A 13,492-nucleotide genomic window follows, 5' to 3' on the forward strand; every position below is an offset into this window, starting at 1 on the left:
GATGGTGAGTAAATGATGGGAAAATGGGGGCCACTGTATGTACAGACAGCACTGAAGCCATGAGACTGGACAAAATGACCAGAGGGCAAGTTTTGATCAAGAAAGGGAGAAGCACCAGGACTGAGCCCTGGGAACTCAACTGTGTAGAAGTTTGGAGGTGAGGAGGAACCAGCAGAGGTGCTAAGACAAAGTGTCCAGAGAGGTAGGAAAGCACAGGAGAGCATGGGAACCTGGAGGTGGAGAATGCATGAAGCTCTAAGGAGGAAAGAGTGGCCAAACACGTTAAACAAGACTTAGCATTTTGACCGTTGAATTTAGTACCATGGAGCTCACTGATTACTCTGACAGGTGTGGTTTTGCAAGAGTGAAGTTGGGGCTGGACTGAAGTGGGTTTGGGAGAGAATGAGAGGAGAGGAATTGGAGGCAGAGCTCTTTGCGGGAGCTCTGCTAGATGGAGAGTGTAGAGTGCGCTGGTCACTAGAGGAGGTGTGTCACAGGCAAGAGGAGCTGAAGGAGACATGACAACGAAAGGTCATGTGGTGTCCTGGATAGAATCCTAGAACCAAAAAGGAAACTAGGTAAAAACTAAAACTAAGGGAATCTAAACAAACTATGGACTTTAATAATGAATAATTGGTTCATTAATTGTAACAAATGTATCAAAAGTAAGATGTTACTGATAGGAGAAACTGTGTATACCCGTTTGTGTTGTGGGAATATATGGGAAATTCTGTACTATCTGCTCAATTTTCCTGTAAATATAAAATTTCTAAAAACTAGTTTTTAAAAAGTGGAAAGATGAACCAATTAGGAGATTCTATTTCACTTTATTTTTTCATGTCTCAATCATAACATAATTTTAGGCCACAAAATATTAATCAATGCACATTTAAGCATCTTTTGTCTGGTTTTTATAAAAGAACATTCTATTTTAATTATGAATGGTATTTTGAATGATCACAAAAATAGGAGCGCAATAAATTATGTATACCTGTAAAAGGAAGCAGAGTTCAAAAGTATGCTATTACTTCAAAAGCAATACAGACTTTTTGGTAAAAATTTAAATTTCATATTAAAAGTTCCTCCGGATTTTTTTCTATGTAGACCATTAGAAAAAGCAAGTTGTTTTTGTTTTGTGTGCGTTTTGTTTTCCAAACAAGGAATCCTTTTCACAAATTAGCCTCTAAAACTGTTGCTTTTTCCTAAACAATATATTGTTAAGTTCTTCCCATGTCGTCAGTCTGCATTTACTCCATTCCTTTGAGAAAACTTTGACTTTCAGCAGCAGTCTCATAGTCCCAGGATTTCCACGATGGTGCTTTAGCCCAGGGGTTGCGATCCCCAGACGTGCTGTGGCTGAGCCCGAGCTCGGCCGCTCGGAGAACTCAGTGGATTCCGGGCGCCCGCGATTTGTGAGAAACATCGCGCACTCTTGCTGCCTATAGGTGAAAGAGAAAGAGGGACTGCACCGCGGACGGACCCGTCCAGGACGATGGATAGCCAAGCGGATTGATGCGCGCGGGTACCCGTGGCCGTCAAGACAGAACCGGCGCCAGCCTCGAGTGAATATTCCCGGCCTCCTCCGCCAGGGGGCGGCTGACCGCCAAGTCCGCCGTACTGCGCCTGCGCCTGCGCCTTGGGCGCCGTCGCGTCTACTTTACGCATGCGCAGGGCGGCCCTGCGCCCACTGGAGCTAGAAGATGGCGGCTTCCGCGGTTTGCCGGGCGGTCAGCGTTGGGACGCGAGTGCTGCTGCACACCCGCCGCTCGGTGAGGTGGCAACAAGAGCGCAGAGCTATGTGTCGTGGGGCTTCGGGACGCGGACTGGGAGCGGGCTTTTAGCGGCGGCGGGTCGAGAATGAGGAGGTCGCGGGGTCAGGGCCGTGGGAAGGTCATGGCTGAGGGCGGGGACGGGGATGCCACTGCGGGCCTGGGAGCTGAGGAGCGACCCCCCAACCCAGTTCTCTATTCTGGTCGCCTATTTCCAGCGGCAAGCCCTGCTGAGGTCCCCTGCTTTGCGGGGCACCGCCACCTATGCCCAAGCCCTCCAGAGCGTGCCAGAGACGCAGGTCAGCCAGCTGGACAACGGGCTGCGAGTAGCGTCCGAGCAGTCCTCCCAGCCTACCTGCACGGTGAGTAGGGGCCGCGGTCGGGAGGGCGCCTCCATATTGGGCCTGGCGTCTTTTCATAGGTCAGGGTGTGACCTTGGGCACAGGTGCTCTGTGGTTTGGGTCAGACTCCTGCTCAGTCACTGCTGTATTGACTCTCCTCCACAATCCCGGCCCACGTTTTGACTTATCGGGGGCAGTCCTCGCTGTAACCAACACTCATTTAGCTGTGATGCCTGCCAGTCAGCAAGCCAAGTTCTTTTTTCAGCTTTTTCTTACGCAGCCCATGTGCGTAGTGAAGGAAATGGGATTCAGAGACATTAGTGACTGCCAGCCTAGCGGCCAAAGTCAGTATCTTGGCTAGACCGGAACTGTATTGTAGAAGAAATGCACTTGAATATTCCAGTTGAATTGCTGGTTTTTCCTAAAAATACAAACCCTCAAAATTGACTCAAAGGTAGAAATCTTGACTAGATAAACAGAATATTCTCAAGAAGTGATCCTTCTCTGTCTCCTCACCCCAAACTCCAGGGCTAAGTGGTTTTACTGGCAGATTCTTTCAGTTTTCCAGGAACAAATAATGTCCTGTGATATAAGTTGTCACTGAACACAGCAAAAGGTGACAGGCAGCTTCCTTATTCTATGGCACCTGTATAAGCTGACCCACAGCCTGTTAAGAAAGCTTGGTAGAGAATACTGTACTTCATGGGCAGTAAGGTGCTATAGATTGTAAGAAATATCCCTGTGCTTTAGTGCCAGAGGAGTGCTGTCTGTTACAATCAAAGGATGTCTTGGATTGTGTAAAATGCATCTTGCTTTCCAATATGTTAGATGAAATAGACGTTCGTGTAAGAATTTATGATGTGTGGCATATACATCAACATCTCTTAGGAAAGTAGATGGGAAAATTTTAAATCAACTATGAACAAATAGTAGTTAAAAGATTAGATCTGTGTTACCATATGGGGTGAGTAGCATGGTGTGTGTTTCATAGCACACCAGGCTATTAAGAAAATTATAAGATTCTCTCATTGGGTGCCAGGGAAACACTTGGCAGTGTTAGGTGTCCAAGGCTGATTAAGAAGTTTTTTTTGTTCTTATTTTTAAGTGTGAATGAAGGCTGTTTCCTAAACATGATAAAGTGTTCAGTGTCTGAGCAAATAGCCGCCTCCTCTAATGGCAAAAGGACACAATCACCAGAACAAAGGCAGGGTATAGTTTTTAGGAAGGAGGAGAAGAAATTGTTGCAAATGATTAGTTGCTTGCCTAGGAGAAACAAAGATCAGTGGAAACGTGAGATTGTGTTTTAAGAATTCCCTATGGTGATGGGACAGGCAGCTGTGCAGTTAGAAACTTCCCTTTTCCCTGGGAGTCTTGATAACCAGTCAGGAAATAGAGTAGGAAGGAGAGGTGATGCAGTGTGACTAGTCATTCAGCTAATGCCCTGGCCTCCAAGCACAAGGGTCCTGCTGAGAAACTCTTCCCCACCCTGGGGCTTGTGGAGTCACCCACAGGGTGGGCTGTAAGTGGGGGGCTGGGTTGGTTGGTTTGTTACCTTTGTTGGGGGTTTCTTGTCCAGGTCGGGGTGTGGATTGACGCTGGTAGCCGTTACGAGACTGAGAAGAACAACGGGGCAGGCTACTTTGTGGAGCATCTGGCTTTCAAGGTGAGGCTCCTAAAGACCTGAATCTCCCCCGGGGTTAGGGCTTCCTGCTGTCCCTCCTGAAGATGCATGTCAGAAAAGTCAGCCTTCTCAATTATGGGCTTCATTGGGGTTGGGGGTGGGGTGATCTCTGACTGGCTTTTCTGGAAGGAGCCACATGGGTTTGGCCTCTCCTGAGTGAAGCCTAGTTGGTGAGTGCCTGCACAAGGCACCTAGAGCCAAAAAAAAAAAAAAAAATAAAACCCTGGGGAGCCACAGGAGCCCTACCCTTCACCAGAGGCCAGGTCCATGTTGTGTGCGTGCATGCATGTAGAATTGCGGATATACACGTGTTTTGTAACAAACACACAGACTTAGTTTGTGTGAAATGCTCTTCATCTTTCGTTTATAGACGTAAATACTGAGGTTTCTTGAGGAAGGGAACAGCCGCTAAGCCAGCTTATGTGAGCATGGAGTAGAGACTGAGTTTCTAAATGAATGAATAAATGGAGAAGATGATACAGAATGGCTGGAGTTGTGGAACAGGAATGGGCAGCTTGCCAGCTCTAGCATTACAGACGTGTGTCGGTCTCAGCATATGAATGTGTGTCATTGGACAGCACCACTGCCACGTATGCACACATACAGGACTAGGGTTGAGTCCCACAGAGGCAGCTAGCACACACATAGTCATATGAATGGCGTGAGGGAGAGTGGTAGTGGTAGCATCACCTGAACGAAGTGTGAACTTACCTGACCGTGACTGTCAGTAAGAGGAAAGGGAGTGCTGGTAAGATCAGGCTGTTATGGGAGCTCTAGATTTCAGGTAACACTTGGTTTGGCCATGCGCTTCTTTCCTGGCTCCTGGATGTCTCCACTCTGTTGGCCCAGAATGCTGGGGCCTCGATCAGCTCAAGTCCTGTTTAGCACTTGGTGAACACAGACTCTGGGCCCTGTATCCCCAGAGTCTTACTGAAGGAGGTACCTGTGGACCAGTGGTTCTACTGAGACTTTAGCCTTTGAGGATGGGAGTCCTGGGCTCTCACATGGCTCCTGATGGGTCCTGTTGATGTCTGGTTCTAGGGAACAAAGAATCGGCCTGGAAATGCCTTGGAGAAGGAGGTGGAGAGCATGGGGGCCCATCTTAATGCGTACAGCACCCGGGAGCACACAGCTTACTACATTAAGGCACTGTCCAAGGACCTGCCAAAAGGTACGCCTGCAGGGTGGGGCAGGGATGGGATAGGTCTCCATGGGTGCAGAGGGCAGGCACTCTGGAGCCCCGGGGCTGGCTGAGGGACGGGGTTGCCCTTAGAGTATGGACTTGCAGCACAGCAACCAGTGGTGTTCAGGCCTGAGGGTTTTGTGTTGTTACTGGTCTCCAGTGGCCCACCTGGTGCCCAGACATGTCTTTCTTTCACGTCCAGCTGTGGAGCTCCTGGCCGACATTGTGCAGAACTGCAGCCTGGAAGACTCCCAGGTTGAGAAGGAGCGTGACGTGATCTTGCAGGAGCTGCAGGAGAATGATGCATCTATGCGGGATGTGGTCTTCGACTACCTGCATGCCACGGCGTTCCAGGGCACACCTCTGGCCCAGACCGTGGAGGGACCCAGTGAGAATGTCAGGTGAGAGTGAGCTGGGCCTGGGGTAGAATTCGTGCCCTCCTTCTGGCCTGGCCAGGCCATGTCCACATGAGTTTGTTGTTGTTCTGCCAGCCTGAGGGAGGGTGTGTCTGGGTATCTTATCCACATGGCATCTTGTCTTCTGATGGGATAAGCCCTCACCATGTCAGCTTACACCCTCCTGAGAGGAGACTGTCCTGTGGTCAGATGTGAGGGAGGCCAGATGAGGGCTGTCCTCTGGGCCCCAGAGTGGCAGGTGGCAGGAATGGGGGAGGGATTGAGTGGTGTGCTAGGGCTTGCTCTCCAGGGAAGCCATCTCTCTCCTTGTCTATCTCCTCAGCCCCATTTTATATGACCCACATCACTCTGGTTTGGGAGCTGTGGTAACCCATAGGCTGTATGTCTTGCAGGAAGCTCTCTCGGGCAGACCTGACTGAGTACCTGGACCGGCATTACAAGGCCCCTCGAATGGTGCTAGCGGCAGCTGGAGGTGAGCGATGGGCTCATGCAAGCCCTGTGGTAACGGGTGGGTAGGCTCCAGCCTTGTCTTCTGGTTCTGACCATAGGGGATCTTCCACTCTGGGGGCCCTGTTCCCACTCTGAACTTGAGGGGAGTGACCTCTTTTGTGCTCTCTGAGGTGGGGTACGATTCTGCTCTGCCACCACCCCTGGGACTGACCACACCGGGATGCTGCTCCTCTCTTGAGTACAGGCCTCAGGCCTTTCTCAGCCCCACCCAATCCTAGGAGACCCAGTTTGCAGGCTGGTGGGAAATTCAAGCCCCCAGGCTTGTTCCTCTTTGCCTTGCCAGTGGGAAACCGGACACTGGGTGACAGATGGGAAGGACCTTGAAAGGAAGACACAGAGTGGTAGGGGGATTTTAATGGGGGACTCGGAGTTGGAGGTTAAGGAGGTGCTTTTGAAGCATGTGTCATTTGAACAGAGGCCTAAAGCACAATGGGGTTTAGTCAGGGTTGGGGGTGCCCTGAGCACAGGGGAAGAGCAGTGTCATGGCCTATGGGTGTTTCGAGGCTTGCTCTCCTGCTAGAGCGGAAACAAGCAGACCCCGGGAAGGGTTGGGCAGGCACCTGGTGGAAGATGGCAGGAGCAGGGGAGGGAAGCAGATGAACTCAGGATGGTTTTGCAGATGGAAACTTCACGGAGGTCTGGACGTGGCGGGCAAGAGACGGGAGCAGGGTCGATACCTCCCCAGCTTAGGTCGCAGCAGCTTGCTGGATGAAAAAGAGTGATAGGAAGAGCACAATTGGTGGCTCTGGGGCCAGTGGACCTGGGGACCAAGAGCATTTGGAGCTCCTGACATGTCAGACTTTGTGGAGTCCAGCAGGATCTGAGGTCAGGGAAGGAAAGAACAAAAGGCAGAGGCACCTGGCCTGCGGTCCCTGGGGAAGGCTGCTGACTGCTGCAGTGCCTGCCGTCCAGGTGCTGGGGCAGCAGAGGCCACCTCCTGCAGAGGTGAGGTCAGGGAGGGGTTCTGAAACACGGGTTCATAAGGCTACTGGGAAGTGTCCCCGACTCTAGGGGACCCCAGAGCTAGTCGTGGCCCTGCGGAGCACCTCTTTGTACCCTCTTACCTGCCACCCTCCACGGGGGCCGCAGCCAGGATGTGCTTGAGGAAGGGCTAGAGGGACAAGGCAGGGCAGGTCCCTTACGCTCAGGGAGCACCAGTCTTGTCTGTGATGCTGGTGAGAATGCATCACCTGGGAACCTGTTTTTAAGCTCCGCACACTGCTGCTGCTTCCCTGTGACTGAGGTCATGGCAGCTGTTTGACCCTGAGGTGCCTGCCATGTCATGAGACAGCGTGTGTCTGTGAAGGGTCCTGTTTCCTCACCTTATCCTGATGTCACATCTTTCTTTGCTGTCTGCTGCTGAGACAGGATACGAGGTCCTCCCCTTGTGCGACTCCCGTGGTTCCCCCGACCCTGTGCCGTGGGCCCTGGCTGGCCGGTAACACTGCTGTCTGTCTGCAGGGGTGGAGCACCGGCAGCTGCTGGACCTCGCCCAGAAGCACTTGAGCAGCCTGTCTGGGACATACACAGAGGACGCCGTGCCTACTCTCGCTCCATGCCGCTTCACTGGCAGTGAGGTGGGCTGCCTGGCGGGTGGGGGTGGTACTCTCAGCCTGGGCCTCGGGGCGGGGGAACTCTCGCATGCATGGCCATCTCCACAACCTCGGAGTTGCCTCGGGAGTTGGGAAGGAGTCCTGTGGCCACTGCCTCATGGGCACATATGTTCACACTTGCATGTGCACTCTCCACCCACACTTGGCACCTTTGCTGGTTACTTGGGAAGTTTGGCTGTCCCTCAGCCTTTCCATGTCCTGTTTCAGATCCGCCACCGTGATGATGCCCTGCCTTTGGCCCATGTGGCCGTTGCAGTGGAGGGGCCTGGCTGGACCAACCCGGACAACGTGGCCCTCCAGGTGGCCAATGCCATCATCGGCCATTACGACTGCACTTATGGCGGCAGTACGGTGAGTGCCACGAGTGGGCATGGGACGGGCCTTGCCTTCAGGGAAGAGAGGGAGCTGGGCTGTGGGCACTTGTACTGTGGGGCTCAGGGTGTGGGCCACAGAGTGGAGGTGGGTGCTGACCACCTTTGCTCCTGGCAGCACCTGTCCAGCCCACTGGCTGCAGTTGTCGCAACCAATAAGCTATGCCAGAGTTTCCAGACTTTCAACATTTGCTACGCAGAGACTGGGCTGCTGGGCGCACACTTTGTCTGTGACCACATGAGCATCGATGACATGGTATTCTTCCTGCAGGGCCAGTGGTGAGTGGTAGCCTGGCATTGCAGGTTGGGGATAGGGGCCTTTGAGCAGGACAGTGGAGGCTCAGAGGCAGCACTGCCTCAGAACGATCCCACCCTACCCCTGCTGTAGGATGCGCCTGTGCACCAGTGCCACAGAGAGTGAGGTGGTCCGAGGCAAAAACATCCTCAGAAATGCCCTGGTATCTCATCTGGATGGTGAGTCCTCCAGCCCTGTGGCAAGGGGTGGAGTGCATCCTGGCAGTGACAGTCCCAATGTGGCCACCATTCCTAACCAACACTGGAAGGGAAAACTTTGAAGGTCATGCCATATCCCACCAGTCACCCTCCCTCAGGGGCTTAGGGCTTCAGGTGCAGGTGTGGGTGGCCAGATCAACAGCCCACTGGTACAATGACCGGTTGTTGTACAAGTGAGTGTTGTGATCTAGGATCAGACCAAGGTTCAGGCTATCCTGAAACTGAAGGTTCTTTGTGTACCTGTGGTCCAGGACTGGACCGTGTGGACCCATAAGCTTCCCTGCCCCGCCCTGCAGGTACCACTCCTGTGTGTGAGGACATTGGACGGAGTCTCCTGACGTACGGCCGTCGCATCCCTCTGGCTGAGTGGGAAAGCCGGATTGCGGTAACGCAGGCCCCGGGAGAGGTTCTGGAGTCTCGATCTGGCAGACTCCCAGAGAACGGGAAGTTGTGGCAGTGCAGACTGCTGCTATAGGCACTCCTGGCGTCCTAGGCAGTGTTGCTACCAGGGTGACGTAATTGGAGGGTAGGGCAGAGGCACTGATGGCTATGGAGGTGGGTGAGGCCCATGGAGGTCTACGTAGTAGGGAGAGCCCTTCTGCTTTCTCTTTTTGGGTGAGGGGTACTTGTGTAAGACCTCAGCTGGCTGGGTACTGTTGACTGGCTGAAGTGGTCCCAGGTGCCTATCACTCAGTGTGACCTCTGCTTCATCCTGCAGGAGGTGAATGCCAGTGTGGTGCGTGAGGTCTGCTCTAAGTACTTCTATGACCAGTGTCCAGCAGTGGCTGGATTGGGTAAGTAGCTTAGAAGGTCTGCTCTTTGTCCTCATTCCATTGTCATGGCCTCCCCTCTGCCTCTGCTGCCCTACCCTCCAGCTTACCCTGGGAGCAGCAGGTTGAGGCCCCCAGGAGGCTCTGCCCAATAGCTTGGCTGCCTGGGAGTACTTGCTCAGAAAACCTGTCCCAGCAGCTCCCTGACTCCCTGCCAAGGTGCCTCCATCAATACCCTACACCCGCCAGGTAACGGACACCCCTGCGTGTGGGGTGGGGCTCCAAAGGTCAGAGCATGAAGGGACAGGCTCAGCACCCCCTGGAGGAATGTTCTCTTCCTTCACTCCACTCAAAGCCTGTCTTGTGCTGCTCTGGGCAGCTCTGAATGGGGTGCGGCGCAGGGCCAGGTGTCCCTGTATAAGCCGGGTACCCCACCCTGACGCCCCACCCTATCCCCACAGGCCCCATTGAGCAGCTTCCAGACTATAACCGGATCCGTAGCGGCATGTTCTGGCTGCGCTTCTAGGCAGGAGGCCTGTGCAGGCAAGAGGGCGGGGCCAGGGTTCGCGGTTCCCCCTCCCCACAACAAACATACCACCTCGGCTCTCCAGACCTGTGCTGCGGATTACCACCAATAAAGTCCTGTGTTGAGAACTGCGTTATCCCTCTCTTGGCGTTGGTATAGAGTCCACTGGACACTGGATAGGGGAGCAGGGACTTCTCCCCGTTCTGTGTCTCCTGGATCCTTCCGCCTTCCCACAGGCTGATGTGTCCTCAGCCAGGGGCAAGAGTGGGGGCTGCTGCATGGAGGCCGGAAGCCTTTGATGCCTGCAGGGAGCTGAGGCCAGCTGTTTCCACTTAGCCACGTGGCGGATGCTCCTAGCCAGTCTGTCCCAAGAGTGGGGTGTGGGAGTCCATGAGAACTGCATGGGACCTTTGCCCTGGTATAGGTCCCAGCCTGGGAACTCAGGGGGTTCAGGTAGGAAGCCCCTTGCTGTGGGTCCTGTGCAGTCACCCTCTGGTGGTCTCTGGTCCCCCAGGTGGACCAGGAGAGGCCAAGGACTGTCCCTGAGGAAGACTCCTTCATATATTTACTCTGGATTCTGGGAGGATAGCCTGGGGCATAGTGTTCCCATTTGGTTTTTAACTGCTGCCTAGACAGGCAAGGCAAGAATCCTTTGCCTCGATTTGCCGCTGACTCAGGCTCCAAGAATATCTCTGAGCTCAGTGGGGCCTGAGCCCCCTTCCTTGACTAAGTCTGTCCCAGACAAGTCCTGAGCTGCTGGCCCATCTCCCTGAGGCAGCCAGGACCTGGTGGAGCTCTCAGCTGTCTAGTGCCACCTTTGGGTTCTGGTCCCCAAGGCAGATGGGCAGGTAGGCCCCTCTTCCTGCACCCCTCAACCCTTCCACAGCCCCTGGGAAGCCCGGGGGGATTGGAAGTCTGGGGCCCGATTCGCCTAACATGAAGGTGCTATTGACGGTCATGAACAGGGTTCTGGGATAAGGTTTGTTGGGAAGAGGGCTACCCAGAAGTCCCTTAGCATCCCAGCCTTGCAGTAGCCAAAACAACCTTTGATTCACTCCCACCCCACTCCAGTGCTTTTCCTTCACCCGTTTGTTGCCGCAGGTTGTCAATTAGGAAATAACCGTTGAGTGCTTTCTAAAGAACCCAGGGCTCGGGGACTTAGGTCATCTGCCTACTTTATGACCAGCTGGAGAGAAGCTGCTGGACAGTGCAGAACCCTGACTGGCCCACCCCTGGGTGCTTGTAGACATAGTACATGCAGGCTGAGGGAACAGCAAAGTGCCAAGCCTGTTGTCCCAAGTTCAAGTTTGAGCTGGAGGACAGGGCTTGATTTTTCTGTTAAGCCCAGGACTGACCCTCAAAGGCTACAGGTGTGCTGGATACAGAGCACTTGAACTCTTGGGGGTGATCTGCTCCTAATAGACCTTGCATACCTAGACCAAGAATTTGATCTTTACTCTGGAAGCATGTTGGGGTAGGTGCACTAGAGATTACTGGGAAGAGAAGTGATTTGGTAAGCTGAGATTTAGCATGGGAACTCGGTGTGTATTTCTGTGATGTCCCAGTGAGCTGTGCTGTAGCAGGGTAGTTGTCAAGGCTGTAGGAAGAGCTGGAGTAGGCTTCAAGGGACCCAAGCAAGACCGCATCCCCAGCAGGACTAGGGTTCCATGGGGCAGGGTGGGTAGGTTGGAGGATGAAGACTTGCCCAGCTTTGGCCACAGTTCTGAGAAATTTGGAGATGTCTGGGACAGTGGGATGTGTGGGTCTGGAATCCCCAAAAGAGACCCCAGTTGGTGACACATGGTGCTATCTGGCAGAGGGAGTGACTGAAGCCAGAAAATTGTGCAGGGGAGTGTGGGAGGGAGAAAGACTAAAAGCTCAGGGCCCCACTGCCCTAATGGAGGGAGCTGGTTTCTGAGGCTGAGTCCTAGGCTGTGTGCCTGCCAGGAGGCTGTGATTGGGAGCCTCAGAGGACCACGGCCCTGCTTGTGAGCCTCCCGGGAGCTCCAGACATGCAGTCAACCCTGCTTCTACCTCCAGTAGCCTCTCCTAGTACTCTTCGAGTGACCCCCCCCAAGGCAGGCAGCCCTTCCTTTCTTTCTGGGGCCCCTCGTGGCTCTGGTGAAGTTTGCCTGAACACCTCAGCTGGCCTCCAGTCTCCCCTAAAGACTGAACCCGAATGTGTGTGTGTGTGTGTCCACACTGCATATGCTAGCTCTCAGGCTGCCTCTGTTATGAGGGCTCGTCTGGTCTCTGCAGCCCTCACCTGCAGGACACCTTCAAGGGGTGAGGGATTCCTGGAACATGCCTGAGGAGCCCTTGACCTTGGACAAAGGTTCTGGGCCCTGTGGATCACAGTGCTGTATCCCATGATAACCTGGGGCTGTTCCTGCGGCTCCAGCCTTCTGGATAACGACAAAGAAGGAAGCATGGATGGTCATCACTGACCCCAACTCTGGCCATAAGTCGGAGATCTCAGTCCCTGGAGGCATCTAGGGGAGACAAGTTTAACAAATACCATCCCCATTTCTCCCTCATTAGCCTGTGGGGCCCCAGAGGAAGCAGAGGGGTTAGGCATGTTGGAAGGGGCCTGGTGGCAGTGGTGAAGGTAGATGTATTTATTCTCCGGGCTTCCCAGAGTTACCCAGGAGTGGCAGAAAGAAGGAATGGGCGCCATGCTCTTGGGAGTGTCTCTGTGCTTTAGTATCAACCCCTATAATGAACGCATATGTGTATACAAAGACTGACTTACTCAGGATAGTGTCCCTGGCCTGGGGATTTGTTGAGGGGACTGTCCGTAATCAGAAGCAAGCTGAGGGAGACAGGTGTGAAGTCAGGCTGGTTAAAGGTTATGAAGGTGGAAGCTCAGGTGGACTGTGAGGGCAGCTAGGAGGGAAGGGAAGGGCTCAGGATGAAGATGATAGGTGGAAGGGGGTCTTTAAGAAGAGTAGGTTGAAGGAGGAGACTGGAGGGCCAGAATGAGGATGTGTAGGTAGGGGGGCCTGGCTGGAGCAGGACAGGCTCACCCATGGGGGTGCAGACAGGAAGGGGTGGATTCCTGAGAGATGAGCTGTCACTGTGGGTGGTCTACTCTCCACACGTGGATAACCCCTCCCTGCAGGCACAGCTGGATGGCATCCGCCTGGAGCTGATTCAGGGCAGAGTAGGGGGTGCCGGACACTGAGATGGACAAGTATGCATAAGCATGACACAGATTCTCTCCTCCTGGCTTCCTCTTCCAGAGTGGGAATGGGCATTACTTGGATGCAGCCCAGTGGTGCCTTGCTCTCCCTGGATGAGCCCAGAGCCCCTCATTTGCTGGGGACTGTTAGGCCCATTGAGGGGACTGGGATGAGACACAGGAGAACCAACAGACAGGGATGGCTGAATCACAGGAGAGGCCCGGCGGGACTTATGGCCTGAGGGCTTGTCTGGGCACAGAGTGGTGGGGGTGTTGGGGGGGGAGGTGAGTCATCTCCAGCTGCAGCTTTCCCCCACTGACATCGTGCTACATCTTTGATCCCCTGGAACCTATCCAAAGTCTAGTCCCCAGCAGTCACTCCTAGTCTATGACCTACAGCAACTAAGTTCTCTGACCCTAGAAGGGGTTGGAAAAGGGCTCTCATCATCTATCTGTAGAGAACCTTCCTGGGGAATCCCAGAAACCACAGGAGTTGGGGATGCTTTACACTTAAGTAGAATCAAATCATCTGTCCCTGGGAGGGGTGGCAGGGGCGGCAACCTTTGGGACGGGGTGAGGGGTGGGGGCGGGCCGCCTGGGTCCCCGCCCGCTGCTCCG

The 13,492-nt window shown here is 53.9% G+C and overlaps 1 protein-coding gene across 1 annotated transcript; it reads left to right on the plus strand.

Annotated features, from left to right (window-relative positions):
• The first annotated feature begins 1,609 nt into the window (after nt 1-1,609).
• Nucleotides 1,610-9,821, plus strand: UQCRC1 (ubiquinol-cytochrome c reductase core protein 1). Its single transcript, XM_010969223.3, has 13 exons — nt 1,610-1,769; nt 1,988-2,131; nt 3,687-3,773; nt 4,833-4,962; nt 5,177-5,375; nt 5,783-5,862; nt 7,362-7,477; nt 7,721-7,864; nt 8,003-8,163; nt 8,273-8,358; nt 8,694-8,782; nt 9,116-9,191; nt 9,629-9,821. The coding sequence occupies exons 1-13, from the start codon at nt 1,701-1,703 to the stop codon at nt 9,691-9,693; spliced, it is 1,446 nt and encodes a 481-aa protein (XP_010967525.1). The 5' UTR covers nt 1,610-1,700; the 3' UTR covers nt 9,694-9,821.
• Nucleotides 9,822-13,492: the final 3,671 nt, after the last annotated feature.

The sequence above is a fragment of the Camelus bactrianus genome, chromosome 17, assembly GCF_048773025.1.
Source record: "Camelus bactrianus isolate YW-2024 breed Bactrian camel chromosome 17, ASM4877302v1, whole genome shotgun sequence".
Lineage (NCBI taxonomy): Eukaryota > Metazoa > Chordata > Mammalia > Artiodactyla > Camelidae > Camelus > Camelus bactrianus.